General features: G+C 46.8%; 2 protein-coding genes across 5 annotated transcripts in view; one reads left to right on the top strand and one right to left on the bottom strand.

Annotated features, from left to right (window-relative positions):
• The window catches only part of BCL2L13 (BCL2 like 13), a 45,532-nt gene extending 26,223 nt beyond the window's left edge, over positions 1-19,309 (top strand). For 3 of the 4 annotated variants that reach the window (XM_030480677.1, XM_030480678.1, XM_030480679.1), the window contains exons 6-7: positions 848-991; positions 12,552-19,309. In XM_030480677.1, the coding sequence (XP_030336537.1) occupies positions 848-991; positions 12,552-13,364 (957 nt within the window). In that variant the 3' untranslated portion in view covers positions 13,365-19,309. Of the gene's footprint in view, positions 1-847; positions 992-12,551 lie in introns of those variants that run through there. The other variant, XR_003990711.1, reaches the window with a different exon arrangement.
• Positions 19,310-19,504: 195 nt separating this feature from the next.
• BID (BH3 interacting domain death agonist) lies at positions 19,505-25,971 on the bottom strand. Its single transcript, XM_030479585.1, has 6 exons — positions 25,809-25,971; positions 25,404-25,501; positions 24,954-25,146; positions 23,521-23,666; positions 21,623-21,826; positions 19,505-20,475 (listed from the first exon to the last, which is right to left on the bottom strand). The coding sequence occupies exons 1-6, from the start codon at positions 25,969-25,971 to the stop codon at positions 20,464-20,466; spliced, it is 816 nt and encodes a 271-aa protein (XP_030335445.1). The 3' UTR covers positions 19,505-20,463.
• Between the last annotated feature and the right edge of the window lie 378 nt (positions 25,972-26,349).

The raw sequence follows: 26,349 nt of genomic DNA, 5'->3' as shown, positions 1-26,349 counted from the left end.
AGGGCCACTTGTGTGCTTTGGGAGAATAAATTTAGAGTTTAAAAGTTCAACTGCATGTTGTTTAGGCAAACAAAAACATAATTTCAGAAGGAAGTGTCTAGAACTGTGTAATATGAAGGAGGCGGGTTCACAGAGCCTTGAATCTTCCAGAGCTATTCACATTTGAGGTAAGGCCGAGCATTCAGTTAAAGACAAACGGTTTGGAAGGAGAAATGGGAGTAGGAAATGAGGGAGGGAATTCCATACTTGTTAAATTTGGCATAGGAGGGAGAGTTTAACATGCAAAGAGGTTTGTGTTTGTTGTTTTAAACACATCTGTAATGTTATGCTGCTGGGAGGCATTGTTTGTTTCTGTCCTGTCTGAAAACCTAGTATGAACTTCTAAATAGACTTGACTAGTGCAGTGTATCTATTCAAGAATGCAGATGAATTTGCTGTTTAAATACAATGTGGATGCATATCCCTTCAAACTATTTCTAATGTTGCATCTTTCCATTTCTGTATGAACTTCTGTAGTAAGTCCTGGACCTGTTCTGCTTCTTTACCTGAATCTTGTGTTGGAAAAAAGTAAGGCTTAAGAAACTACTGCAGTCCTGTTGTGTGAAACTCTCAAGTTAGGCTGGGCTGTTTTGCTTATCAGGTGAAGTCCTTCTTTCTTACTGAATTGTATTGTGTTTCTGACTTGTGTCTTCACAAAAATGAAGTATATAGTCCCTGACATCTTTGGACTTACAGATTCAGACCTTTTCTGTGGACCACATGAATTCTTCTGGTTTACCTACACGGTAGTATTGATAAAGCTTTCTGTATTCATTCACAATTCTTGTTTTGTTTTTTTTTTTTGAAGGTCTTGGTACCCCTGGTTCTGCTACAGCAATTTCTGATGGAGTTAACCAGACGGGGCCAGGAACCACTGAGTGCGCTTGTGAACTTTGGGGTGACATATCTAGAAGACTATTCAGCAGATTATATCATTCAACAAGGAGGATGGGTAAGAAGACAATGTTTAATTTTCATACTTTGTTCAAAGCTTATTTCTAAGCATGATACTAGTCTTAATAGGAGTGAAAGCTAGGAAAGGTTGCTAGAAGTAAGCAGATAAGAGAAGGAATGCCCCAGAAAAAAGAAAAAAAGGCAGGAGGTCAGGACCATAGAATTTGAAAGGGATTTGAAAGGGCCTACAGGCCCTTGTCCACAGCCCCTGTCCAGGTTTCTTTAGGCACTGGAAGCTGCTCTAAGGTCTCCCCGAAGCCTTCTCTTCTCCAGGCTGAACAAACCCAGCTCTCTCAGTCTGTCTTCATAGGAGAGGTGCTCCAGTCCTCGTGGTATCACCAGGCTTGTGAGAAGAGCCTGGGGTAATGCTATTCTTCTGTAAGTAAATGCAGTATCATCAGGCCTATGCAAACAAGGACAAAAATGATATTTCTGCCCCATGACTCATCAGCATAAAGACTGCCAAACAGTTATTTTCCCACAAATATGTATGTTCTTTCCTGTTGATATACATACAGAATTGCATGTAGAAGCAAACATCCCTAATGAGATACTGTACCCGAGAGGCTCATCTTTTTAATGGCATATTCATGCTCTAGTGACTGCTAGAAATGACATATTTTTTCCCCCCTCTTAAATTTCAGAGGGGTTTTTAGCAGATAATTAATTGGGGAGCACTTGATACAGAAATGTATGTAGGTACTAATTTACTTTTATAACAAGTGATAAAATAGCTAATGCATATTGGGATTTTATCAGTATATAGGAATATGGATAAGGCTGCGTGGAGACCTCATAGCAGCCTTCCAGTATCTGAAGGGGGCCTACAAGGATGCTGGGGAGGGACTCTTCCTTAGGGACTGTAGTGGTAGGACAAGAGGTAATGGGTTCAAACTTAAACAGGGGAAGTTTAGATTAGATATAAGGAAGAAGTTCTTTACAGTGAGGGTGGTGAAGCACTGGAATGGGTTGCCCAGGGAGGTTGTGGATGCTCCATCCCTGGCGGTGTTCAAGGCCAGGTTGGACAGAGCCTTGAGCCACGTGGTTTAGGGCAAGGTGTCCCTGCCCATGGCAGGGGGGTTGGAACTAGATGATCTTAAGGTCCTTTCCAACCCTTACGATTCTATGATTCTATGATTCTATGGATAGCATGAGCAACCAAGATTTCTTTGTGCTGCATTTCCTTGTGGGAATCTTCAATTCATAGTAACCAATGTTCCTGAGTCATGGCATGCTGAGAAGGTTTCATTTAAAAATACATCACGGAGGCAGCTCACAGCTGATGAGCTGGGTCTTGGAGGCTGAGTTTTAGATTACTGGGTTTGGGAAGGATGCCAGATTTGAATGGAATTGAGCTGGGATTAGTGAAATGGCTCCAGTAAGTTGATTTATTCTAAAAAAGAAAAGCTGCTCAGGAAAATCAGTGATTAAAAAGTGCTAGTAGGAAAAAACCTCATTCAGACAGCTTCTAGTGTTTCAGGACTTTACCTGAAGGGGTTTTTAAGAGTAGTTGTTCCAGTATTTCCGCACCTTCCTATACGCGTTCCCGGCAATGGTGGATAATAGTTTTCAAGGCCTTTGGGAGGGATTGTTTGTCTTTAATGGACAGAAACACTAACAGCATGCAGATAAGTGACCTTGGGTCATTTGATAAATGCACTCTCGTTTCAAAGTATTTTCATCCCAGGGAAGGTCCTTACTTGCAGCTCTAAGACGGATGGCAATTTTGCTTTTCTGCCTTTTTGTTTTAACCTCAGAAAAGGCTGTGGTGTGTTCTCTAGCCCCTGTTCGAGGCCTGCTGTAAACATACCTCATAAAGCACAAGGCCTCTGAAAACAAGTAGCTTTCCAGCATGGCCTCCGAACGGAGGGGGCTGTGCTTTGTGTTTGTGTGACTGTGCATGTATGTACAGATCTGAGTAGTCACTGTTTAATGGGCTACGAGCTTGTCTGTATACATCCAGTCAGGCATAAAATCAGACTGACATAAGTAGTACAGCAAACAAGCCAGAGCTATTTTTGAAACAGCAGAAGAGGCGAGGAAAGAGACAAGGTGATGAAAATCCTTTCCAGCCAAATTAATGTAGCTGCACTAACCCTTTGTGAGTTGCTCTGCGGATGGGGATGGGGACCCACTAGGCTTATGGCTTGATGTGGAGGAGGGAAATATATGGGTTTATTCATTTGCTTTTTTCCTGAAAGGAAAATGTTCCTATTTACCGAGCGGCATGCTTCTCGGCTTGCTCCAGGTCTGTGGAATGGAGTTCTGGGGATGGCAGTGCTGGGGTAAGAGTTGGGAGAGTTGTGTTTGTGAGAAGGGCCAGGGCAGAGCTGCCCGGCAGGCTGTTAGCCATCACGCAAGTGGTTTGCATTTTTAAAGATAAGCATCTGCCACAGGGGCTCTGTGTGCCGGATCGAGTTGTCAGTAATACTTTGCTGAAGCCATAAGGGCAGTGTATAAACCTGGGAGTCTCCAGCGAATTTTATGTTGCTGTGACAGTAAGAGGTTCAATTTTTGTGTTGCTCTGCAGCGGTGTGGAGGTCTTAGAACTGAGAAGAGAGCAGAACCGCCTGTCTGTTTGCTTGTGGATCAGGAGCAGAGGAGAGCTTCACAAGAGTCAGCTTTTCAGGGGCAGACCTGAAAAACTGTGTAGTGTTTCTGGTGCTGTCTCTTCCCCTGGCACCACATAATTTGGGATCTTCCTCAATTTCTGGATTGAAGTCAACCTTTGCCAGGAGGGAAGTAGCCAGTCAAAGGTAAGGGGTCAGCTGAGCCCTTCCTGTGCCCCACTGCAGATATGTGGAGTCAGAATTTTAGAGCTGTGTCATCCGGAGGGACCACTTGCTGTGTCATGCTGTGCAGCCATGATGCGGCTGGAAGGGATCACGAGGTTCTGCATGTGTGCAAGACTTCAAGTTGCTTTGTGGGCTCAGGAGGCTTGTAGGTCCAGGAAAGCATCAGATGATGGACAGCAGTTAGCTCAAAGCAGAATTGCTAGCTCAAGGGAATAAAGGTTGATGAATTGGATAGCTGTGCAGTAGATTTCAAGAAGTCAGTTGGCTTGTAAGGAGTAGGAAAATTTGGATAGTAGAGAGGTAGAGCCTCTGAGATGAGAAATTGCTTTTTGAGTTTTCATCCCAGTCCTGCAGAGATACAGTGATGAGATGATGTGTTAAAACAGGGAGTGTTCCCCTCCCATCCTCCCTTCAGGCACTAAAATTGTAATTCATCTAACTTTGCATGGGAGGGTGGGACTGGGATGTGATGGTTGGTTGGTTGGTTGCTGAGAGAATGGCTGCAATATTTTTATGGTCAAGTGCATATTTTGACACTGTGATTCTGGCCATTGTGTGTGCTGTTCCTCTTCCCCTAGGTCTGTTTTACTGCTTTAGGGTGAAAGTCTTTGGCCTAGGAATGTCTGTAGTACACTGCATATGTGTTTGAGTGCAGCCGGCAGCATAAACATCAATGAAGAGATGAAGTTACTACTCCGTCTAATTTACAATCTCTTAGATTTTCAGGTAGATGTTAGCTGAGTTTGGAGGACTGTAGGAGGAGAGCAAGGAAATATTGCTTTCTTCTGGACAGCCTCCCTCTTTCACTAGTTGCAGTGAAAGTTTTGGCCGCAGCTCTTACATTTACCCTGCTTGACTCCAAGTTTTAGTATGATCTCTCTTTTGGAGCATGTTTGGCATTTCTGGTTCTCTAAATAGACACATGTAGGGACCCACATTTCTTCCTCCTGACTCTCTGTTTTGAACCCAAATGGTCATACTAAGATCTCATTCCCTTACCATCTTAAACCATCGCAAACTGATTCCCAGCCTAATTTAGCAGTAGCTTTGTTCTTCTCTTTCCCAAAAGTGATGTTAGGGCTGAACAAAGTGACATGCAGTGTACGTGCTGTCCCCTCCCCTTTCCTCCTCTTCCCTCCCTTCTGCTCTTTTCTCCTCCCTTCCCTTCTCATACCTCCCCTCCCAGTTTGCTCTGACTTCTCCAGGGCTGAATGCTGCTGCATCAGAAGCAATTCTTGGTCTCCTGGAAAAGTGCACAGTAAGGCCAGTCAGCTGGTAAGGATTGTTTTCCTCTTCCTTTCCCACTTCTCCTCCCAAATAATTTATTCCTTCTCAGGCTCTGCGGATCCTGTTTTCCAAGGTTAGATTTCATCTATATTGAAATAGTCTGGGAATGTCTATAAGGAGGAAAAAAGAATAAGATTACTTGCAAGCTGGGTGCCTTTTTTTTCCTTCCCCTCAGATTCACATTCATGCTACAAGCCCATCTGCTTTTCATTTGTTTGTAAGAGGTGAAGTGCATGCAATTGGTGTTTATTGGTATTCGGTTAAAAACCTTTCTTGTCTTAGTAAGGGGCTGGTAATTGTATGTGTGACTCCCAGCTGAAACTGTCCCTGTCTTGCCAGGGTTCTTCTCTCATGATGGTCAGACCTGGATTTGAATTTAACTACTTAACTGCACATGTTGAAGAGAGTAAAAGTAAATCTGCTTGAAATACGCAGTGTTTACAGTTTCCTATCTCAGCCTTGGAAATGCTGTTCTCTGCTTCCAGTGTTTTGTCTTCAGCTTTTCTGCCAGTTTTGATGTTTTCTTTGCTGTTGATGATTGAATAATCTGTGTGCTGGAGCCTGTTAACAATGCAGAGGAGAAAAAGAGTACAGATACACTTGTCATCCTGGGGAAGTGAGGCAGCAGTTTGCTGTGCTGGAGATTAAAATCTCCTTCTGCAGCAGTCCAGATGTCTGCTTGAGAATGACAATGCAGAAACAGAGAGACGTGCTCCGCTGGAGGAGAGAGAAGTTAAACATGGTAAAGATGCCAGAAAGGGTAATTTAATTAGAGAAGTCCTAGAAAGGAGCTCTCCTTTGAAAATAATTCTACTTTACGCTTTTATCACGGAACACTGCTGTGCCCACTTCTATTTGTGTGTAACTTCTTTGGCACAGTAACAGATTTTGTTATTTTTTAGGCATTGTGGCTGAAGGAGAAGGAACTTAAATGGTAAAAAAGCAACTAGATCTCCTTTCTTGTTTTCCTCCCAAGAACTTCAGATCAGTCTGTCTGAAGAATTGGTCTCTAAATATCTGAATTTGTTTCAATTTAAATCAATAAGACTGAAAGCTTAAGGGTGTTGCTTTGGTGCTGACTTTCAGCAGGTAGTAGAGGTTATGTTGGAGAGCAGGGAAAGGAATAGGATCATTTCTGCAGGCTGTTCTAGTCAGAGCATTCCTTGAAGGGGATGAGAGCAGCGGCTGCAGCATCAGTGTGCTTTGATTTGGTTCACATAACCTTTTTTTCATTTTTTGCTTAATAAAAAGCACAGTCTTATTTTGGACTCTGTTTCGCTTGGCTCCACCTATCTTGACAGTTTCACACAGATGAATGCTACAGTAAATGCCTGAGGATTTTTTGTTACTTTTGTTTTAATGCATTGTTCTCATCTATTGATTTGGGTGTTGCCAGCTGCCCCTTTATAATCTCTTTCTCTGCAGGATTAGCAGAGCAATGCTGTCAGGTCTGGGACTGTGAACAGAGACAGAGTAGATGGAATTGCAGCCTGGTGTGGGCTCCAGGTGGGAGCGATGCTGTCCTGACCCCAGGAGCCGTCTGTGGGCACAGCCTTTGCCTGCTGAGCCCTCAGCACAGGCAGCACTTCACCAGCGCAATAGTGAATAATAATAGAGGAGGCTGCTCCTCTGTTACAGCTAGAAATCATACAACAAGCACATTCCCACCTCTAGGGAGATCTGTTACTGTGGGAAGTTTGCTTGTTTCCCCAGAGGGAGGATCCCTGGATGCTGGCCAGTTCATTGCTCATTGTCTTTTGTTTTTCAGACACTAGAGTTTAAGCACAAATTCATTTGATAGGTTCCTGGTGCTCACATTGTTGCTGGTGTGAGGAAAGCAATGACTGAACCTCATTTCTTTCTGTGGTCGGTTATGTGACGAGATAGTCAGTACTCTCACCTAAGAAACTTCCTGGCTGTGTTGAGCATTTTGAATTTTTGTCATAGTAAAGATTGCTCTCCAGGGACATTGCGTTCTGCCAGTGTTTTCTCCTGCACCTAAAGGCGCTCTTTTTCTTGGGGATTATACATGGGTCTCTGTAGTTGCAGGGAGGAATAAAGTTTCAGGGAACACAGGTATTTTTTCCTTCAAGGTAGCCCTCCTCTGTGACCTGTGTACAGAATGTTTTCCTGTGCTAGACAAAATCAAGATCCGGGATGTATCTGTGGCTTGCTGGGCTGTATAGGTTTTCTCGGGGAGGGCTTTATTGTGTCTTCAGAGATGAGTTTTGTATGAGTTGCCTATCCACATCATTCCTTGTGAGAGCACAGTTAGCTGTTACCCTGCCTGTCTGTACTTCTTTAAGAACTGAACCAGAGGGACCAGTCAAGCTTTTAAGAGCACTTAAACCAAACCCAAACCCTAGAAGAATACACACAGTTTCCACAGCAGTTAGACACAGTTGTTTTGCATGTATCTGGTCTTCTGAGCTTACAGGGCAGGGCTTTCAGAGTCTCCTCTGAGATGCAGTAAATGCTCTGTCGGACACCCTGATGGGGATCTCTTTCCATTCATTATCTAACAACAATCTCCATTATAGATGCAATGTGTACTAATGCTCCTGCTATTTTTGTAAGGAAAGAAAAGTTACTTTTTCTCTTTGGGACATTTAGAATTTTGATTTGAATATCTATTTCCACCAGAAGCAGCTTTACAGAAATCAGGCTGAAATTATTATTCTAGTAAATAAGAACTTTTTTTTTCCTTATGAGTAGTCAAAGTTTTTGCTGCTTAGCAAAAATACTATAATTAGTCAGCTTATGCACTTAATAAGAGGTCTATAAGCAAACCATGAAAAATAGTATAGTCAGTTACCAAGTCTTGATTTATTTTTCGTGTGTGTTACGTTTGCTTTCTTTAAATTGTAATTGAAACTTGACAGGTGCTTATTTAAGTAGCAATTTCTACTACATGTTAAAGACTGGTAGTGTTCTGAATCCACTCTGAGAGTGATTTTCAGCAAAGTCCAGATTACTGATGCTGGCAGGATACAGCTGAATCTGTATCTACAGGTTCTGTTTATTGGAGGAGCTTTCAGGTATTTTTTCATTATGTTGTTACCAGTTTACAGTTGTCTGGTGTAGCTCACCCTGTAGCATAAGGGCGATAACCTATCCTGAGGGTGAGTCTAGCACATTTGTTACAAGTGCTTTCTGTCACTTGTGGAAGTCTTGTGGAAAACTTCTGCAAGTTAAACCCCACAGGCCGAGGAAAGTGATGGACTTTGGTAGCTCCTTTTAGGTCTGCAAATGCCACCTTGACAGAATTAAGTTGCTCTTCTCCTCAAGACTGCCTCACATGCATCCTTGGTGTGTTCTAGCCAAGAAGGGAACTACCCGTTTCTCCTCCTCGTTGTAACTTGTGCCAACTCTTCCCTCAAGTGGCAGCGGTTGGGATCGGGAGTGGCAGGGTGCTGCGGTGAAGGCCTTACTCTTGCTTCTCTAGACATGCCTAACGTGGTTCTGTCAGTATGCTGGATGAGGGAAAGCACTCCAAGTCTGCAAGTCTCCCATCCCAAATCTGAAAAAGAGGAGCTCTAATTTTCCTGGTCTGGAGCAGTAGACTGTCCATTTACAATAAACAACACAGATAAAAAAATGCTCTACATATATTTGTTATTTAGTGTTAAATCTAAAATCTAGAGCTTATATAAGGCCTCAGGTTATTAAAAATCCTTCCACATGTTCCATCATGTCCTGAATTAATCTCTCTATGGGAGCTTTGCTTCTGGGTCACATCTGTAGATGAACTGGGAGAATTGTCCTAAATGTCATTCAGTGTTTATTGCAGCTGCTTTAAAAGATAAAAAACCCCATACAACAACAAAAACCCCAAGCAAACCTCAACTGAATCAGCACAAAATCCTAGCTTTATCCTCTTGGCTTTCTCAATTAACTCTTAATTCAGCTCAAGAAATATTAATCAGGTATCCTAAATAATGCCTGTTATTGTCTGGCTTTTCAATTGAAACTTCATGAGCTTTTAATGAGAAAGTAGTGAAATTACCCATCGACAGGCAGTGTGTGAGCTTTCCCCCAGGTTTCCCAACCTGTCTCTCCAAGCTTGGAGAGTTGTGTCCCCGAGGCACTGACACGGAAGTTAAATTGTCTGTAAAGACAGAAAGGAATCAGCCAGGCTTTATAAGGCTCTGGTTTATAGGGAGCCAGTGACTGATAAGTTTAGAGGTCAGTGCAATCTGTGTGGGAAAAGGCAACAATAAATTGCTGGAGCCTCTTAGGCCCTCCCTTCTGCTGAGGGCAGGATGGGTGTATAGTTTTGCTACACGTATTAATGAAGCATTTGAAATGTTCAGGGTTGTCCACGTTCCCTGTATTACCATCCGTTCATTTCCTTACCCTCTCCAAAGCAGTTTATCCTGGACATTACCCGCAGCATATGCCCAGATCTTACCTGTATTTTGTGAGAAGTGTATCTCCAGTAAAGGTGCTCCAGCAAAGCGTGTGGCATTTCAAAAATGCCCTGATACATGGGAATAACTAACGTAACCGATGCTTTATCCTTGTTTGTCAGTGTTGCCTTCCCATCCGTTTGTTCACTTGCTGAGGATCTAGCATTACATCATACTGAACTAAGATACTTTGCTGGGCCTGGGCAGCTACCGGCCACATAATAGCTGTGGTGGTACTTTGTCTGTATTGCTTATTCCTCTTTATCATGGTCAAATCATCTGTGGGTTCCCTGCAAAGAACAACTTCTATTTTCCTTAGGAAAAGTTGGGAGTGGTGGGTCAGGAATAGAGCAGAAGAGGCTGGAGAAATACATACGAGCATCAGGATAGCTGAAATTCCCCTGCAGTCTCTATACCTGACTGCCCCCATGGAGTACAGGCGGCTCCCTCCACCCTGCCGTGGCTGCTGAGTCACTGCTCAGAGGCACTTGGCTTTCACCACTGTACAGTGTACGGCTTCAGGGGAATTTAGGCTGCCAGAATATGGCCCTAGTTGGTGTTCAGTTTAGTTTATTGCTGAAGTTTGCAACAATGGCCAGAGCTCACAGGCCCACAGCAGCATACTATGGCTTTGGGATATTTTTTATATGCTTCATGTTGAACCTGTCATGGCAGCATGGGGGTATCTGTTAGTAGCCAATATTACAATGAGAATATTTCCTACTTATTCAACATCCAGAGAAAATCCTGATGACCAAAGGAGTGAATGTACAATGAGAGTGTCTGGACAGTGGCTGCCTCTCCATCCTGAGCACATGGTGGTAGAAGCATACCACAGTGCCTGCCTCCTGCTGTGCTGCTCTCAAGCATCTGCTGGAATGGGACAAGTCAGTGCCAAGTCGAGTCCTGTCCTCATGTGCTGCACAGCAGCCCTGGCCTGCGCTGCTCGGCATTTGGTCCCTCCGTATGGGGTAACCTCTGCTTTACTTAGTGTCTTGGCTCTTCTTTTCCATTGCCCTTACTTTGCAATGCTGGTTGCTTCCTCCTAGGTCGTAGAGCTCCGTTTTGTTTTAATGGCCTGAGTTGCGTTTCAAAAAAGATATAGTTAAATATAGGTGTTGCAGTGGAACATGACTTTTATGGCTGGACTCTTGAATTGTCTGTTAGTACTCACAGAGCAGAACTTGCTCTGGGTTTGTGGGGGGTGTGTGGTGTCTGAGCGTTGTCACAAATGTAATGCTTTATTAATTTGTATATTATTCTGAATCAAGACTTTGTGGTGATCTTTTAAGTGGTTAGTGAGCACTTCATAGCTTTTAACTCTTCCCCAGAGGAACACTGTGCATCATTTCCCTTGAGAGTTTCTGAACATGTTACTGAGCCGGATGATGTTTCGCACAGCCAAGCAATTTAAAGGCACTGATGAAGAAAAGTTCCTTTTATGATCTTTAAGATCCCTTTGCAACCCAAATCATTCTATGATTCCTTTGCTCATGCATAAATATCTTCCAAAATTCCATGGACTGAGATGAGATTTACATCCCACCCCTGCTAAAATAACAGTATGGAATCCTTATGTTCCCAGTGCTATCCTGTACTACAGCCTCCACTGTTGTAGAAAAGCCCAGGAATGGGTCCATCAAGTTTTGCAAAATGGTGAGATGTTTGGGAAGAGTGGATAGAGAAACCTCAGTCCCATACTCAGCTTGGGCTCCACTGGCACCTTTGCACACAGTTTATTGACACAGTAATAATTTCCACTGTGAAATGCTGAAGTGTTATTGCCCCAAGTTGCACAGCTCTCGCAAGTGCCAGGTTGGTGCTTCTGCCAGGGGTCCCCTTCTGCTTCAGTTGCTCTTGCTGCAGCTACTGCCCATGACCAGCAGTGCCTGGGCTGTCTCCTCTGTGCCTGCCAACTCCTGCTGGGGTGGTTTGTGGGGTTTTTTGTGTGTGTGGAGACCCTTTCTCCTGCTTGGGAAGTGAGGAGTTGCAGTGTGTCTGCGCAGAGTACACCCGTGTACGAGGGGAGTCCTCTTCAGCTTCCCTCAGAGAAAAGTGCATTGCTGCCTTATGGCCCCTCCAAGTTAGAAACTACTGACTTGGAGGCCCTGAGCTCCTTGCACATTAGAGACTAAGTGATAACTGCAAGTTACCAAAGCTGAAATGCATTTTCCTTCTGCTCTCTAAGCAGGGCACTGGTATCGATTCAGCTCTCTAGGCATCGGTGCTGCTGCTGGTCCTTCTTCACCCCTGGTCCATGCTTACAAACTGGCCCATCTCAGTGGGCCAGGCTGGACACTGATCACGGTTAAAGACAACTCAGCAAAATAAGGAATGTGTGTATTTAACTTGGATCAGTTCCTGACACACATCACTGAGTGGATCCATAAAATGTTGTGGAACAACCAAGGAGGTGTCTTGGAATGGGAAATCATCGGTAGGAGACTGCTTGGTTGCTGGTTTTAAGTTGTGTAGCCAAAGTTAGGATGACAGTCTTGGACAGTGAACTTTTACTTAAGAACAGCTAAATTTGTAGTAAAATACTAGAATTAATGCAGATTCCAGCTTGTTACTGCAAAGGAGAAATACAGGCTCTAGGTAGCACTGGAAACATGATATAATTAACGTAAGAGAAATGCTGTTAGATGAAAATGGACAGAAAGTACACAGCACCGGCACAAATTGGAGAAGGGAGTGGTATCCAGTTGGGCTTGTGTACTTGTGTTTGCTTTCCTTGTTCTGTTTCAGTTTGGTTTCAGACTTTGGTATCTTGTTCTCTGGTTAATAATGCCCACGTGGTATGTTATGGTGATGTACTCAGCAATGCAGTAACATCAGGGAAGGAGAAGCTCCCAGCAAAGCTCTTGCAAGTGGTCCCATTCCCTGGCAACGCCAGGGGGGGTTTGTAATCTCTTCTAACATGTAGGTCAGACAGCCGCCGCTCCCGAGAGGCCCTCTCATCTTTCCTCCAGCTCCACTAAGTTTCCAGGTGTCCTGTTCCTTCCCATACAGGGGAGGCAATCCTGAAGCCACCGCTCATGTGTTGTGTCCTCCTTTTCGTTCACAGGGGACGGTCTTTACTTTGGAATCCGAAGAAGAAGAGTACCCTGGGCTCATCGCGGAGGACAGCAATGACATCTACATCCTGACCAGCGACAACTCGGGACAGGTGAGCCCCCCAGAGTCCCCCACGGTGACCACGTCGTGGCAGTCGGAGAGCCTGCCCGTGTCCCTGTCAGCGAGCCAGAGCTGGCACACAGAGAGCCTGCCAGTCTCCCTGGGACCCGAGTCCTGGCAGCAAGTGGCCATGGATCCTGAAGAAGTCAAAAGCCTGGACAGCAACGGCGGGGGTGAAGAGAGGAGCGAGAACAACTCTTCCAACTCAGATATCGTTCACGTGGAGAAGGAAGAGATTCCGGAGGGGATTGAGGAGGCAGTGGTGGCAGCCGGCGCTGCACAGACCGTGCAGGCAGTGTTTCCAGAACCCCCTGCTCCTTCACAGGAGGTAAAACCTCCAGTAGAAATTGCTGCTGCTGAAAAAGCACATCCCTCCGCACTGCTGCGTGCAAAACAGGAGGAAAAGGGAAAAGCGGCTGAAGAGCTTGTTGAACCTGAAACCCCCGTATTAAGTAAACCTGTCCCAAAGTTAGCCCCATCAGAAGAAAAGGCTGCACCAGAACCTGAGAAAATACTGCTTCCAGGGGAAAAAAAGGTGGGGAAAGAGGGTCGGTTGGAAGAAATGGAAGAGAAACCCTCTGCTGCAGAGGAGAAGCCTATCCTACTGCCAGAAGGGAAATCTATATTGCTGTATGGTGGGGCTGCTGCGGTGGCCATACTTGCTGTAGCAGTTGGAGTAGCGCTGGCGCTTAGGAAAAAGTAAGGGGGCTCTCGTGAGGAAGAGGAGGAGGAGGAGGAGGGGGGAGAGAGAAGAGAGCACGATCCCATTTTTGTAGTTGTGTTACCTAAAGGTTGAGCTGCCTGCTGTTTAACTGGACATTTGAGTAACTTACTGGTGATGGGGTGAGGTCGTTCAATAAGCCTCCAGCTATGGACAATCATGTTTTTAGTAAATTGGGGCGGGGACTGGTTTTTCGTGATTAAAGTACAGGGGTATTTTTAAAAAAAACAATAAATTCTGCAAATTCAAGGACTTAAGTGCAGGTGCTGAAGAAAGGGGCGCTCGTACTCTAGGAACTGGAACAGAGAATCCCCAGGGGAAGGGAAGAGCCAGCTGCTGCCAACCCCTGGAGTTTTTGGCTTCTCAGACTGACCGCTATCGCAGCTGTGCTGTCTTGTCGTGCCCCTGAGCCCCCTTCCCCAAACAAACATTAACCAACCTGAGTCCTGTAGCGAGAGGCTGGTCTCCCTTTTGTCTCGGCTTCCTCTCAGGTACAGCACTGCTCCTCGTAACCTCGCAGGTTCCTCCTAAGCCCCAGTGGGACAGTGCTTATTCTTACCTCTTCGCTCACACCGGTTTTGGCCACTCACATTTACTGGAGCCCCATCCTGTAAAGATGCTGCCTCTTGATAGCTGAGCATCCGGGTGTTCCTGGGGGAGAGGTGCAGGACGTGCTTTGGCTGCCCAGGAGGGATGCTGCTGTTTTCTGGTTTGAGAATCCATTAGCTCCCTGAGTTACCAGAGGTGCAGAATTCATGCTGGACACAGCGCCATTCTGGTCAGAATTGTGACAGCCGGGTATGTTCAGCCAAGATACAAGAAAACTATGTGGAAGCATGGCCTCTGCAATTCAAAGGTTAAAGGCTCTGCTGTCCTGTACCATGCTGCAGTCTGTACTGTCTTCCCCAGGGTAAGCACAGAGTGTATTTAGTCCTAACTTGTTCTTGGCTGTGACAGAATCCCAGGTACATAAGGCAATGGATTCTGGTATCTGAGCAAAACAGCATGAAATGTTATCATCTCCTCTGTCTGCCTGTTCCTGAGCTGACCCGAGTGGTGTTCAGTGCCATTTCCTTTGCAACGCCGAACCTGCGATTAACTAAACGTACAGGTTCTCAAATGATGAGAAGTTACTTTGGCAAAACGCAGATCCCCCTTCCTGCAGCCACCGCACTTCAGCGCGTGTGGAGGAAACCTTTCAAGTCCTGCCATGCGCATTAGTTAAGCCGGGCGCACCCGCAAGCGTTCCTCTCTGCGCCTCTGTGTCTGTCCCTGTCGGTACTGCAGCTCTGTGCACCACACCTTGGGCTCTCCTGGCCGAAGCAGCAGCACAGCTCGGAGGGCTTGTGCTGGCACCGAGGCTTCAGCCAGGCGGACGTAGGCGAGGGGGAACTTGGGCTTACAGGAAGCTGACTCTTCGTAAAGCACAAAGACAAGGTACTTCATTCTGCATAACCTTCTCCAGACTACGTCTCCTAATGAGCCTGTTTCTTAAGTGAGCTGAGAATGAAGAGATTTTAGCACGTTCTCTATTTTGGGATATTATTGCTATATTTTCCTATCTCCCCCTGTATCCCGGGATGCTGGGAAGTCAGTAAGAACCTGGCAGATTCTGGGGAAGTTTTTATGTTTAAGCTTTTATGAGAGAGTGGATTTTTTTGGAAAACTCACTGGATTTTGAACTGTGTGTGTAAAGTTGAATATTAAGAGGAGGGATTGTTGCGTGTGTACTGCTGCTGTGGACTGAACTCAGGAGCTCTGGGGTTCTGGATGTCACTGTTGATGACTGATTGCTCTTTATACACATACAAATGATATCAGGTCAGCCTTAACAGAAAAAGAAGCCCTTTATCATGTTGCAAAGCAGAATTGACTCTTTTTTGCCATTTCCTAGTGCCCTGCTGATATTCCCATTGCTGCGCTGTGTGCCCAGAACAGGTCTCTGGGACCTCCTCACACCACGGACTCTGGTGTCTGCCATCCCAGCCCATCATGGGACCTTCCCTTCCAAGGAGAGGCATCTTTATGCTCCTTTTGTCACAGGCAGGCACAGTGTTGACAGGTTTGCTCCATTTCACATGTCCCAACAGTGTGTACCTACAAGTGACACAGCGTGTGAGGGCACCTGCTTGTTCCCATGTGGCGAGGGTTGCTTCACAACCCCTACATCAGGGTAGGCTGCCCCTCTCCTGCTGCTCTGCTCATGGTACCGGGAGAAGGGTCATTCTTGACCTGACCTACTCAGCCTCTCCTTAGGGAAGATGCTGCACCTACACTTGGGACATCCCCCGTGTGTAGCCACGCAGTGGGTTACACAGAAGTACCCACGCACATGCTGAAGCAGAGATGGATTTTGTGGACACTCCAGACTGAGGTGGGGGAGCAAGGCTGGTGGTGTTTTAGGTATTCTCTGTGCACAGTTTTCAGCAGTAATGTGGGAGATGGGACAGGATAGAGGAGGCTAAATCCACACCGGGTAGGGAAGACATCCCTAGCTTGTGGACACAAGGAGCTCAGCGGGGTATTAAATGTAAAGTACCTTCTTCTACACACAGAAGTGAGAAGGTGGCAGCAGCAGTAAGGAAAATAAATTCCTTTGTTCTGTTACATGTTTTCATGGTGGTGCAAAAGCCTGGAGTACCTGGTGTGTGGCTAGATTTAATGGAGCATCAGCTGCACCGCGTGTTTTGGTTGCTTGGTCCTTTCTTTATATTCTTCTTGGTTTAGGGTCTTGTAGATTTGACAAGCCAGCAAGAATTTGTGCCCTCCTCTTCCCTTCCACAGACCACACAGTTACAGATGATAAAGTTTCTGTCTCCTCTGGGAACACTCCACTGGCAAAAAAAGGTCAGTTATGGACTTGAATGCTACTGAATTTGAAGCCCTGAGGCCAGAGCTGGGACAGGCCCTGTGGAAGTCACAAGAGCTCAGACAACAGCATTCTTACACACGAGTGCCAGGCTGCTTGCTCTGTTATAGGTGTGGATTAGAAAATGGAAGGGTTTTTCTTCTTTCCCCCCTCTCTTCAAAAGTATACTGCAGTAATCCTAAACTGCAGGGTCTAATTAATTACCCTGAGCCCTGCGAAACAACTTCTCTTTAGTGGCTCCCTTGCAGCTGAAGAGGAAAGGCAGTAGCTCTACACTTACGAAAGAGCATATAGAATTACTCTCACTTGTGTTGCTTATCCCCTTCCCAAAAGTGCCTCAATATCTGCCCTCGAGTGGCCTGTACCTTAACAAAATATCTACCTTAGACCCATTTTTTCTTCACTTTATCCCTGTCTGCAGCACACCCTAAAGCTGAGATGCTTAAAACAGCAGAGGACTGGATCTATGAAAAAAAGTGGTAAATACTTAAGGAACTTCAGTGCTAAATAAGGAGCTGCCAAGGAAAAGGCTTTCAAGAGGCAGTGCAACTTAAATTCAGTTATTCTTAACTCTAAGCTGTGCTCATTTGCGTGCTGCTGCTGGGAGCTGGGCAAGGGCTTTCTTCAGCAAGTGTCCCTGAACAACAGGCTGGGAGCAAAGGCTGAAGCCCAGAATCTCCTGTTGCACAACAGCCCAAACTGCAGGCACAGAGCCACTGTCCACAGAGCCTGGGATAGACTTCTGCTGCCTGAATTCCCTGAATGTCAGCAGCTCCATGTTGCAGGGCTGTAGTTGGTGCAGCAGTGCCAAGCTGCTCAGTTACAGCAAACTAGGAGTATTGCTGGGCACACACAAAGAGGCAGCTTGAAAATGTCAGGTTTTGGTTCCCCTCGGGCAGGGTGGACACCAAGTAGGAGTTCTCAGGGTGGTAATTTGGCTGCTGAAAAATGACAGTAACTTAGATCTGCAACACGAGCTCTGGCCCCATGGAACAGGCCAGAGCCAAGACAGCAACACTTCTGCCGCAGCCTTCTGTCCGTTCTGCTGGGACACACCAGCCTTGACAGCAGCTCCTAGCGCAGAGCCGGTGCTGCAGCAGATGCACTCTGCTTGGTGTTGCACCTGGGCTGGACACCAGTTTCAAGTCCAGTTGGAGATGAAGTGCCTGTTTGTGTAGTGGTTGCAGTTGGCTGTTTCTTTCCTAACCCGCCTTCTAGACAACAGGTTACTACTACAAGACTCCATCCTGGCTGCTTGTGAGGGCTTAGAGTTCTCATCCTGGCTGGGGCTGGGCTCAAGGGCTGGTGAAAGCTGTTGTGGCAAGTGCTCCTGCACAGAGCAAGTTCTGCTGCCAGAATCCCAGGTCCTTCCTTTCCACGTAGCTCTGGCTGCAGTAAGGTTAACACTTTAGACTGTATTTTACACTAAGCCATGCTTTCTAATGGCCACCAATGTAAAATTTCATTAGTACTGAACAAGCTGAGGTTCTGAAGTTCGGTCTTTTTTCAGTTTAAGGGTTGTAGTAAACAAAATAAGCTGGGCTCATAACCCTCCCCTACATTAATTTCAGCTCCACCAGTATGGCAGCACTAGCAAAGCCCTAGCGAGGAGATCTTGCTATTCTGGCACGAAACCTATGAGTGCTTCTCTCACTCACTGACCCAGAGCAAGCTCACGCTACAGAGCTACTTGACTCTTCTGCTGTGGGCTGGGTAGAACCCAGGTCTTCAGCATGTCTCATTTCAGGCATGAATTATGCTGAAGGCCAAGTCACCTGTATGTGTCTACTCTACACCAGGAGCAGACACATACAACAGCAGTAGTGTCTACTCTGGTAGGCTACACAACAGGAGAAAGTGGTTCCCAGTGAACCATGGAGAGGTGACACACATTATCTCCTGTGCCTAGTGAAGGCAGCAGCTGTGCATGACTTTAATTTGGCTTAGTCTGCTTAATTTGAGCACTGGGAAAGCTATGAGAACAGTATTGCTTTGACTCCATGTACATACCTGTGCTTCAAAGTGCAAGCTCTCTATTGCCATTAAAAAGAAGGGGTGGTGGTGGTGGTATAAGATGTAAGCCACCACTCCTTGACTCTGGTGGCCCAAGCTCTTGGGCCCACACAGAGCAGGGGCTGCAGGGCTGGCTCTGGGCAGCAGCACTCAGGGTGTGTGTGTGTGTGACTGCTAAAGTGACTTCCCCTGACTGGGGTGCTCAGCTGGGGCATGGGAATGGCATCAGCTTGAACAGGGTGAGCCCAGGGAACCACACCACCACATGGCCCAGATGCACCTCCTTAAGTTAAATCACTTTATCACTTTTTTCCTACTTGGAGCTGACCCTCTCTTGGTCTCTTAGGTAGGCTGACTGGCTTCCTCCAAGCAAGAGGCCTATGGTTACGCTGGAAAAGCGAGGGAGCTACAGTTAGCTTCCAGTGGAAGCTGCTTCTGATCTCCCTGCAGTATCTGCAGGGGAGGGAAGGAACACTATTGGTTTGGACAGAACAAGCTGCAGAGGATGCATCTTACTGCTATACATTTAGGGGGCCTGTCCCCATTTTTAACTTACAGTACAAGCTTTTATTTGAGTGTAAAGCTAAAACCCACTCAGACCAAAACTATGCCACTTGCTTTGTTAAGTAGCAAAGACTAATGGGACTGACACTGAAGCATGCATGTTAGGGGCTATCTTCTACTAGGCTTCAGCTGGGTGTAAGCATAGTCATGGACTTGCAGGGATGTCAGATTCTGTTCTGGAGAGTCCTGTCTGGGGGAAGAGACCCTGACTGATCCTCAAGTCACCCATTATCCAAGGAACTGGTCATATTGTTCCTCTTAATATGCAAGTGCAGCCCCCTTGGGGAAAACTGGCTAAAGCTTCTTGTGCCATTTGGTTAATAAAAGTGTTTCCACCTTTAATAGTTCTTTCCAGCTTCATTGCTCTACATTCAGTTTAAGTGAAGGGGTATGTACGTTTTCTCCCTCTGCTAATGGGACACTGCTGTAAGACCATGCCCCCAGGTTGCACTTTAATAAATGGTACAGTTTTCAAAAACCACGTGTAAACTACTTCTGTGCTTTTCTTCCCCCTCCCTGTCCCAGTGCACGCACCAAAAGGAAGAAGAAAGGTGATTTTACTTACACAAGGCCAGAAGCAGAGTTCCACCATAAGCAGTAGTAGATGAGAGGAATGCCATGAGTACTTGCACAAAAGACTAACACCACCAAAAATAAACCCAGGAGGAAACTAAAATTAAGAGCTGTAGTGCCATGAGAACTGACAATTTTATTTAAGTTAAAAGCCCTACAAAATATTTACAACATTATAAAATTTGAGGCAGCTGGATCACAGGTGAAGCCTTTGCCACCATGTGTGTGATGACAGGTATGTATCAAACAACCTGAGTCCAAGTTTGTTGAACCTGAGATGTGACTGCAATACACTCACAAGAGATGCCACTGATTCTTCCTGACCCAAGGCTGATACCTTCTTTCTCTTCGTAGCAGGATGTTCTAAAGCTAAACACCTTTCCTCAAGCATATCCAGATTGCATTCCCCAGCAGAATTTGCCCTGTACCTACCCCTGCCCTTTAGTTTCTCATTTGACTTTTCAAGCAAGCACAGGTTTATGGTGATTGATACAGAAGCACCTTTACTTCAGCCTTCCCTGGCCCAACACCTCCTTTAGGATTGTTCCCTCTTGCTGCCAGCTCCCCTCTGAGCCAGACCCGATTGTTTTTCCTCCCCCTCCATGACCTGTACTGATCAACCACCTATTCTGCAGGCTGAGGCCTTCCTGGGAACAGTTAACACTCATGGCTCAGCTGCAGCACCAGGAGCAGGGCTGGGAAGAGAACAAGTAAGCAAAATGCCACAGCTGATTAGAAAACAAACTACTGAGAGGGCAGGCTCTGGGCCCACAGTATTTCCTCTAGAGGCACAAGCCAGGGTCTGCATGAAGTCTGCTACTGCTAAGAAATAAAAGAAAACACCCTATTGTAAGATGAGAGAGGGCAAGCACTACTCCTTACAGGCATGGCAGAGCTGGCGCTACCATCAGTGCTGTGCTAGTCTACAAAAGCCTACCTACTGAAGCTCTGCCTTTCCTTTCACAGCTGTATCTCATGTAAGAGCAGAAAGTGATTGGCATACATGAAGAGACGTAAAAAGTCTTCAGGAATGCACATTCTCCACATGGAGGGCTGGAGAGCTCACTCGCGCATCTGGGGGGCAGAAAAACAGAACCAGTGTTAACAGCAGAGCAGCTGAGAGCCATTCCATGCCCAGGCACCAGCCTGAGGAGCCACGCAGCTTCCCTGGAGGGCAGCACCAGCCTCTGCATGTCCCCAGTGCCACCAACTGTGCCTCACCTCTGCCATCCGCTGGGCTGCCACCACCCCTCCGACCCCCTTCCTGTGCTAATGGGGCCACCCGTCCCAGGGGAACAGCCCCTGGTGCCCAGCTCTGTTCCCCTCCTCATGCCACTACACTGGAGTGGTGGACAGCCAGCAGCCCTTTGCCTGCCCTCCCTGCAAGGCAGCATGAGGGCCAGAATGACACTAGTGACCAGCTTCTGTGATAACTCAGCACCCTTGAACTAAGCTGAGGACAGTGCTCAGTGACACCTCACATGGCACTGTGCTTGGCAAAGAACTGGGGTGCTGTAGGAGGCAGCTGCCTGGTCTCGTGACAGAGGGTGAGCTGGGCCCCTCTGCGGGTTGCTGTCAACACTATGGCAAGGCTGCAGCATAGGGGTGTCCCACAGACCTGCAGCACCCCACAGCTGGGTCACCACTGCTCCCCAGGGTGGCGGGATCACAGCCCTGACTGCTCTCAAGTACCATATCATCTTAGTAAGTCTTCATGTATGTGTCCTCTCCCTTCCCCTGCTAGGTTAGCTACTGAAGCTGGGGCCAAACGCCTGAGCCTCTACCCTGGCTGGACTGCTGGCCATTCAGTCTCCCACCTATGCTGTGGCTCCAACAGAGAACCAGAATGGAGCTGCCATTTCTCAGTGTTCCTCTGTTGGTGCTGTTTCTCAGGGGCAATGCCTTTCTCCATCCAGTTGGGCCAAGCTCTAGGGAGGCCACGAGCAGAGACCTCAGGCCCAAGACCTTTGGGAAATGCAGCCACCATGTGTGTGGTCAGGCCTTCCTTCCCTGTGGGCATGATTAACCTGAGTCTGAAGGGCAGAGCTTCCTGAAGACACAGCAGGGAGGAGAGGAGCAACCACACCTCTTTCCTCTGCCCTCCAGAATAAATGCCCTCTGTTCACTGGCTGCTGTGAGAGCGGGGCAAACAGAAGCTGTGACATGACCCCCTCAAGCCTTCCTCCCTCAGCACACAGGGACTGCCTTTCCCAGCACTCACCATTCTGGCAATGTAGTTGTGGAGTTGCTGGCTGATGTAGTTCACAGTGGTGCTAAAGACACGATGCAGAAGGGAGGGCATTGTATTGGCAATTTTTTTAGTTAAGACCATTGCTAGCACCAACATGGCTTTCTCCTGCTCCATGTCTGAGGGGATGGCTCGTGCAAGCCCTTCCACTGCCTCCGACATGTGCCGGGTTATCTCCTGTACGGAAGGAAGGGAGAAAGGGGTCTCAGGTGAGCCTGCCAGCACTGTGCTGGTAACTAATGTGTTTGTTCCAGCACCCCACAGGATGCTGCTCCCCTTCCTCCCAGGCACAGCCACCTGCCTGTTACACATCCTGGACTGCAATCAGGATGACCATCTCTGACCCAATACAAAAAGAAAGGACACAACACATATATCACTGGAAAACTTGGATAGCACCTTACACACTCCAGGTGCAGCAGCCCTCCTCCTCCCCAGGGTTTGTACCTGGCCTGCCAAGACTTGAAGTGGCACAGGAATCCTGGGGCTCCTGGGAAAGGGTAACCCACCTTCAGCAGTGAAGACTAGGGGCACAAGCTCAGAACAGGGATGGGCAAGAAGGCAAAGCAAGTTCCACAGAAAAGCCTTCACACAGGGAGGAGCTTGAGGAGGTGTCCAAGCATGCAACAAACACTGCCTTGCTCAAGATCAGTTTCCCAAGAGGGACAATATGCATATGCACCATCAGCTACACTACTCATGTGGAATAGCAAGGTCCCCCTGGTCAGAAGTTCAGTTTGTCTCAGCCTTATCAAAGACTGAAAGGTTAGACAGTAAATTCGAGGGCCTGAAACTTAGCTGGGTGAACAAAACAACAGCAGGAGTGGGGAATGGTCAGACTGTGCTGCAATTAGTCTGTGCAGGCGATAAACCCTAGCAGAACGCACCCACAACGCACACACAAAACCAAATCCCAAACCAAAACCACACACAGAAGATTCTTGTAAGTCATTAAATCCTGACTTTTCAGCAAGAAGGTGGACCCTCAATTCAAAGACAGCATTAGCTTGTAGAGTACAGGAAACCTCATGACAAGCAGACAAAGCCATACAAGCCAGAAAGCCACAGTTATCTTCCAGATGCAAATAGCTCTGCAGAAACAAGCTGTGACTCTTGATGCAGTTGTGGACCCAATCTTTAAAACTAAGAGGGATGTCTAACACAAGGGACCTCAAACTACTTCCCTTGCAGAGCAGTGAGACACATGAGATGCTGGGCCAGGGACTACATCACATCTATTAGTGGAAGAGCAACTGCATCACAGAGGTGGAGCTGCCACCTAGAGAGGCCTCCTTAGCAGGTCACCCTCCCACTGCTGCTCCCAATGCTGACAGTGCCCAAGCTAAACAGTTATGGCACTAGAAGAGGGTCTCACTACTTGCTGTCTTCCCAGTGTTCACTAAGAAGCACAAGTGAAGCTTCTGGCACTAAAACTGCCCAAGTTTTACCCACATAACAAGCAGCAGACATGAGGGACTCAGCATCAAAATCCAAAAACCTTAAGGACAAATACTAAGCCTTAACCAGATGGCTGATTTTCAGAAGATAAAATGAGGCATTGGGCAAACAAAATGAGGACAAAATGCCTCTGAAAGTCAATCCTCCACAACTGCCTTTATTTCACCATCCACAGAAAGGAGATGAGCCCAAGGAACCCAATTTGCAGGGTCACAGCTGCCACAGAATACAACATCATCCCTAACAAATCTTCAAAGGTAAGTAAGTGTTTGGACTGAATTTTAAGATGGCAATAACTGCCTCAGCAAACTAGCAAAGACTGAAGCAGCAAGCTTGCAAATTCTCTATGTCACAGCAGGAAGGATGCACATCATCTAAAAGGGGAACTGCTAGCCAGGCTGCTTTTCACTCACCTCTCTAGAGAGATTCTCATTCAGAAAGTGCTGCACTAGATCATTTACTACTCTTGCTTTGATTTCTTTATCAAACTGGTCTCCAATCTCAGCGAGCTGAGCAGCAATGATCCGGACAACTTCGTCATGTACCTGAGGGTCAAAAACTGCCAACACAAACAGCAGGATTTAGTTCACAGGCTGCAGTCAGACAAGGTTCAGCGCAGGTCAGCTTTTTGCCTATCTCCACTAAAACCTCCTTCCCAACCCCCCCCAATCAGCACATTCACAACAGCTATACACACTGTAACTCCCTTGTGTGCAATTAACTTGGTTAGCAGAGACTGTGTGCAAGCAGGTTTTTATCTGTAGTTTAGGTGGAGTGCAGCCTCACCCTGCCTCAAAAACACCACAGAGGAGGTTAGAACATCTCCAACTAAAGTTTGCACAGGACAGCTACAGCCACCACCTGCCCAGAGAGGGGAAAAGAGAGAACACATGACTTTTTTTTTTCAAGTGACTACTGTCAGAAGGACCATGGTCTCTTAAGTACCATCTCACAGAATAGTTTGGGTTGCAAGTGACCTTTAAAAGTCATCTAGTCCAACCTCATCCTGCAGTAAGCAGGGACATCTCCAGCTAGGTCTGATTGCTCAAAGCCCCATCCAACCTGACCTTGAATGTTTCCATGGATGGGGTACCCACCACGTCTCTGCGCAGCCTGTTCCAGTGTTTCATCACCCTCATAAAAAAATTCTTCCTTATATCTAATCTGAATCTATCCTCCTTTAGTTAAAAGCCATTACTCCTGCCCCATCTCCTTTTGGCAAAGCTTCCCATTGTCACGTGGGGCACAAGACCTATGCAGATTTGCATGAGGGAGGGCTATTTGCTCTCACACTTCCTCTTCACCCTGCATAGGATGAGGTCAATGTGCCAGCTGACACATCCTGGGCAAGGGGCAACAGCTACCCTGCAGATCACTAGTGAAGCAGGCATGGCACCAGAAACTATTTGAGCATCAGTTTCTACCACACTGGTAGAGCAGAAAGGGATTCGCCCACTACCAGAACAAAAGTTGTTCCAAAATCCTAGCCCTAACACTGACACCACCCAAGGAGCAGCGTGAGGCCTAACTTAACTGCTTAATATCACGCTCCTTGAGGACAGCTATCACTAGTACCAGCTTTGTGGCACTGTCTGATGTGCTACAGACAAACCCCAGGGTGACGTGTGCTCTAGAAATGCATGAGGAGATAAAGTGCTAAGCACTAGCTGTCTTATCCCAAGTATTAAGCTCCCAACCAATACCACCACCAGCTGCCACACTGTGAAGTTTCTCTATGAAGAGAACATCACTCCTCCAAACCAGACTAGCAGCAAAGATGGGAAAAGGGTAAAGACCACCACCACCATGTTCAGAGATCATGTAGAATGAAGGAGAGAGCACTCACCTGGCTCACCATTCTGCATATGCCCGCTCCGATTGCCATCGGTCTGAAGCTCTGCATCATCATAGGAGTAGCCACATTGCCACTGAAACCGCTCATTTTGCAGGGAATGCAGTTGCTCTCTGAACTTACAGTCAGGGGATACCTCCAGGAAGGTGTACAGCAGAGCACACTCCATCTGGACAGATCCATTGATCTTAAACAGAAGAAAGTCACTGTTAAGCCCATGCCTAGGAAAAGCCCGACTCAAAAAAATCTATGCCCAGCCCGTTTTCCATTCCTGAACACATTTCTCAGGCCTCCTTTGGGCATCCTGAGCAGCATTAGCCAGGGAGCCCACAGGACATCAGCAAATGCATACCAGCTCCTGGATGTGCACCCACACAGAACTACCTAATGGTGAATGATGGATGGCTCTGTTCTTACAAACCAGTGCTGGGAAAGTCAACTCACCTCCTCCTCAGATGTGCAGCTGTGGCAATGACAGAAGCCCTGATCAGAGTTCCTCTTTTGAAGCAGATGTGTACTCAGCACTAGCCACCCACTTCTCCCTGTTCAGACGTCTGTGTTTGGAATGTTTTCACCCCTGCCTTTGATAATTGGGCATTCTACTTCCTGTGCATAACGAAGCCAGCAGCTCCCCATTTAAATGTAATCAGAGCATAGCAGTAACAGGGTGGAAAACAGAGATAACAGATAGCATAAGGCTGCAAAAAACCCCAAAGTTCACATTTCTTCTCCCTCTTCAAAGGGATCTCAACTAGTTCCACAGTAGAACTGTTCAGTTCCCTGTAGAGCAGCTGCTCACAAGAGCAGTGATGGTGAGATGGGAGATCACCGGGGTCTGGTGACACCTACCCTGGCACATTTCCTCCCCAGTACAGGCACATGCTGCCTCCACAGCCACATGCCACACTGCCTTCAAGCATGGCAGCACAGACTGCCCAAATGAGTTAGCTTGAGGAGGTCCTTGGGGCAGACCGATGTGAGCAAGAGGTCCCACTGGAACACAGGGGCTCATAGCCAACTAAAGCCTCTGTACAAAGCCAGGCAACTGGCCAATAATTTAAAACATCTAAGAGCAGGATGTTGTGTAAGCACAGGAATAAAGTGAGGAAAAAATCCTTACTCTGGTATGCAAACTGTCTGGCTATAAGATAAGAAAATGCTTAGGCTTAAATATAACTAGGGAGGAGAATCAGGGGGAAAGTAAAATGGTTTGTCTTGCCAACTGCGGAGGGTGATAAATACGCAGTCAGGGTGAACTTGACAACTGAAAGGGAGTTTTGGGTACCTTTTGGGGAGTGGAACCTTGCAAGGCCACCTCTAGCTACATAACCATATGAATACTATCAGCCAGGACCCATATTGCCTAGGCAACAGCAGCAAAACTAGGACA

Source organism: Strigops habroptila, chromosome 3, assembly GCF_004027225.2.
Source record: "Strigops habroptila isolate Jane chromosome 3, bStrHab1.2.pri, whole genome shotgun sequence".
NCBI classification, from domain to species: domain Eukaryota; kingdom Metazoa; phylum Chordata; class Aves; order Psittaciformes; family Psittacidae; genus Strigops; species Strigops habroptila.
The sequence above is the reverse complement of the archived record's forward strand: the minus strand, read 5'-3'. Positions and strand labels throughout refer to the sequence as shown.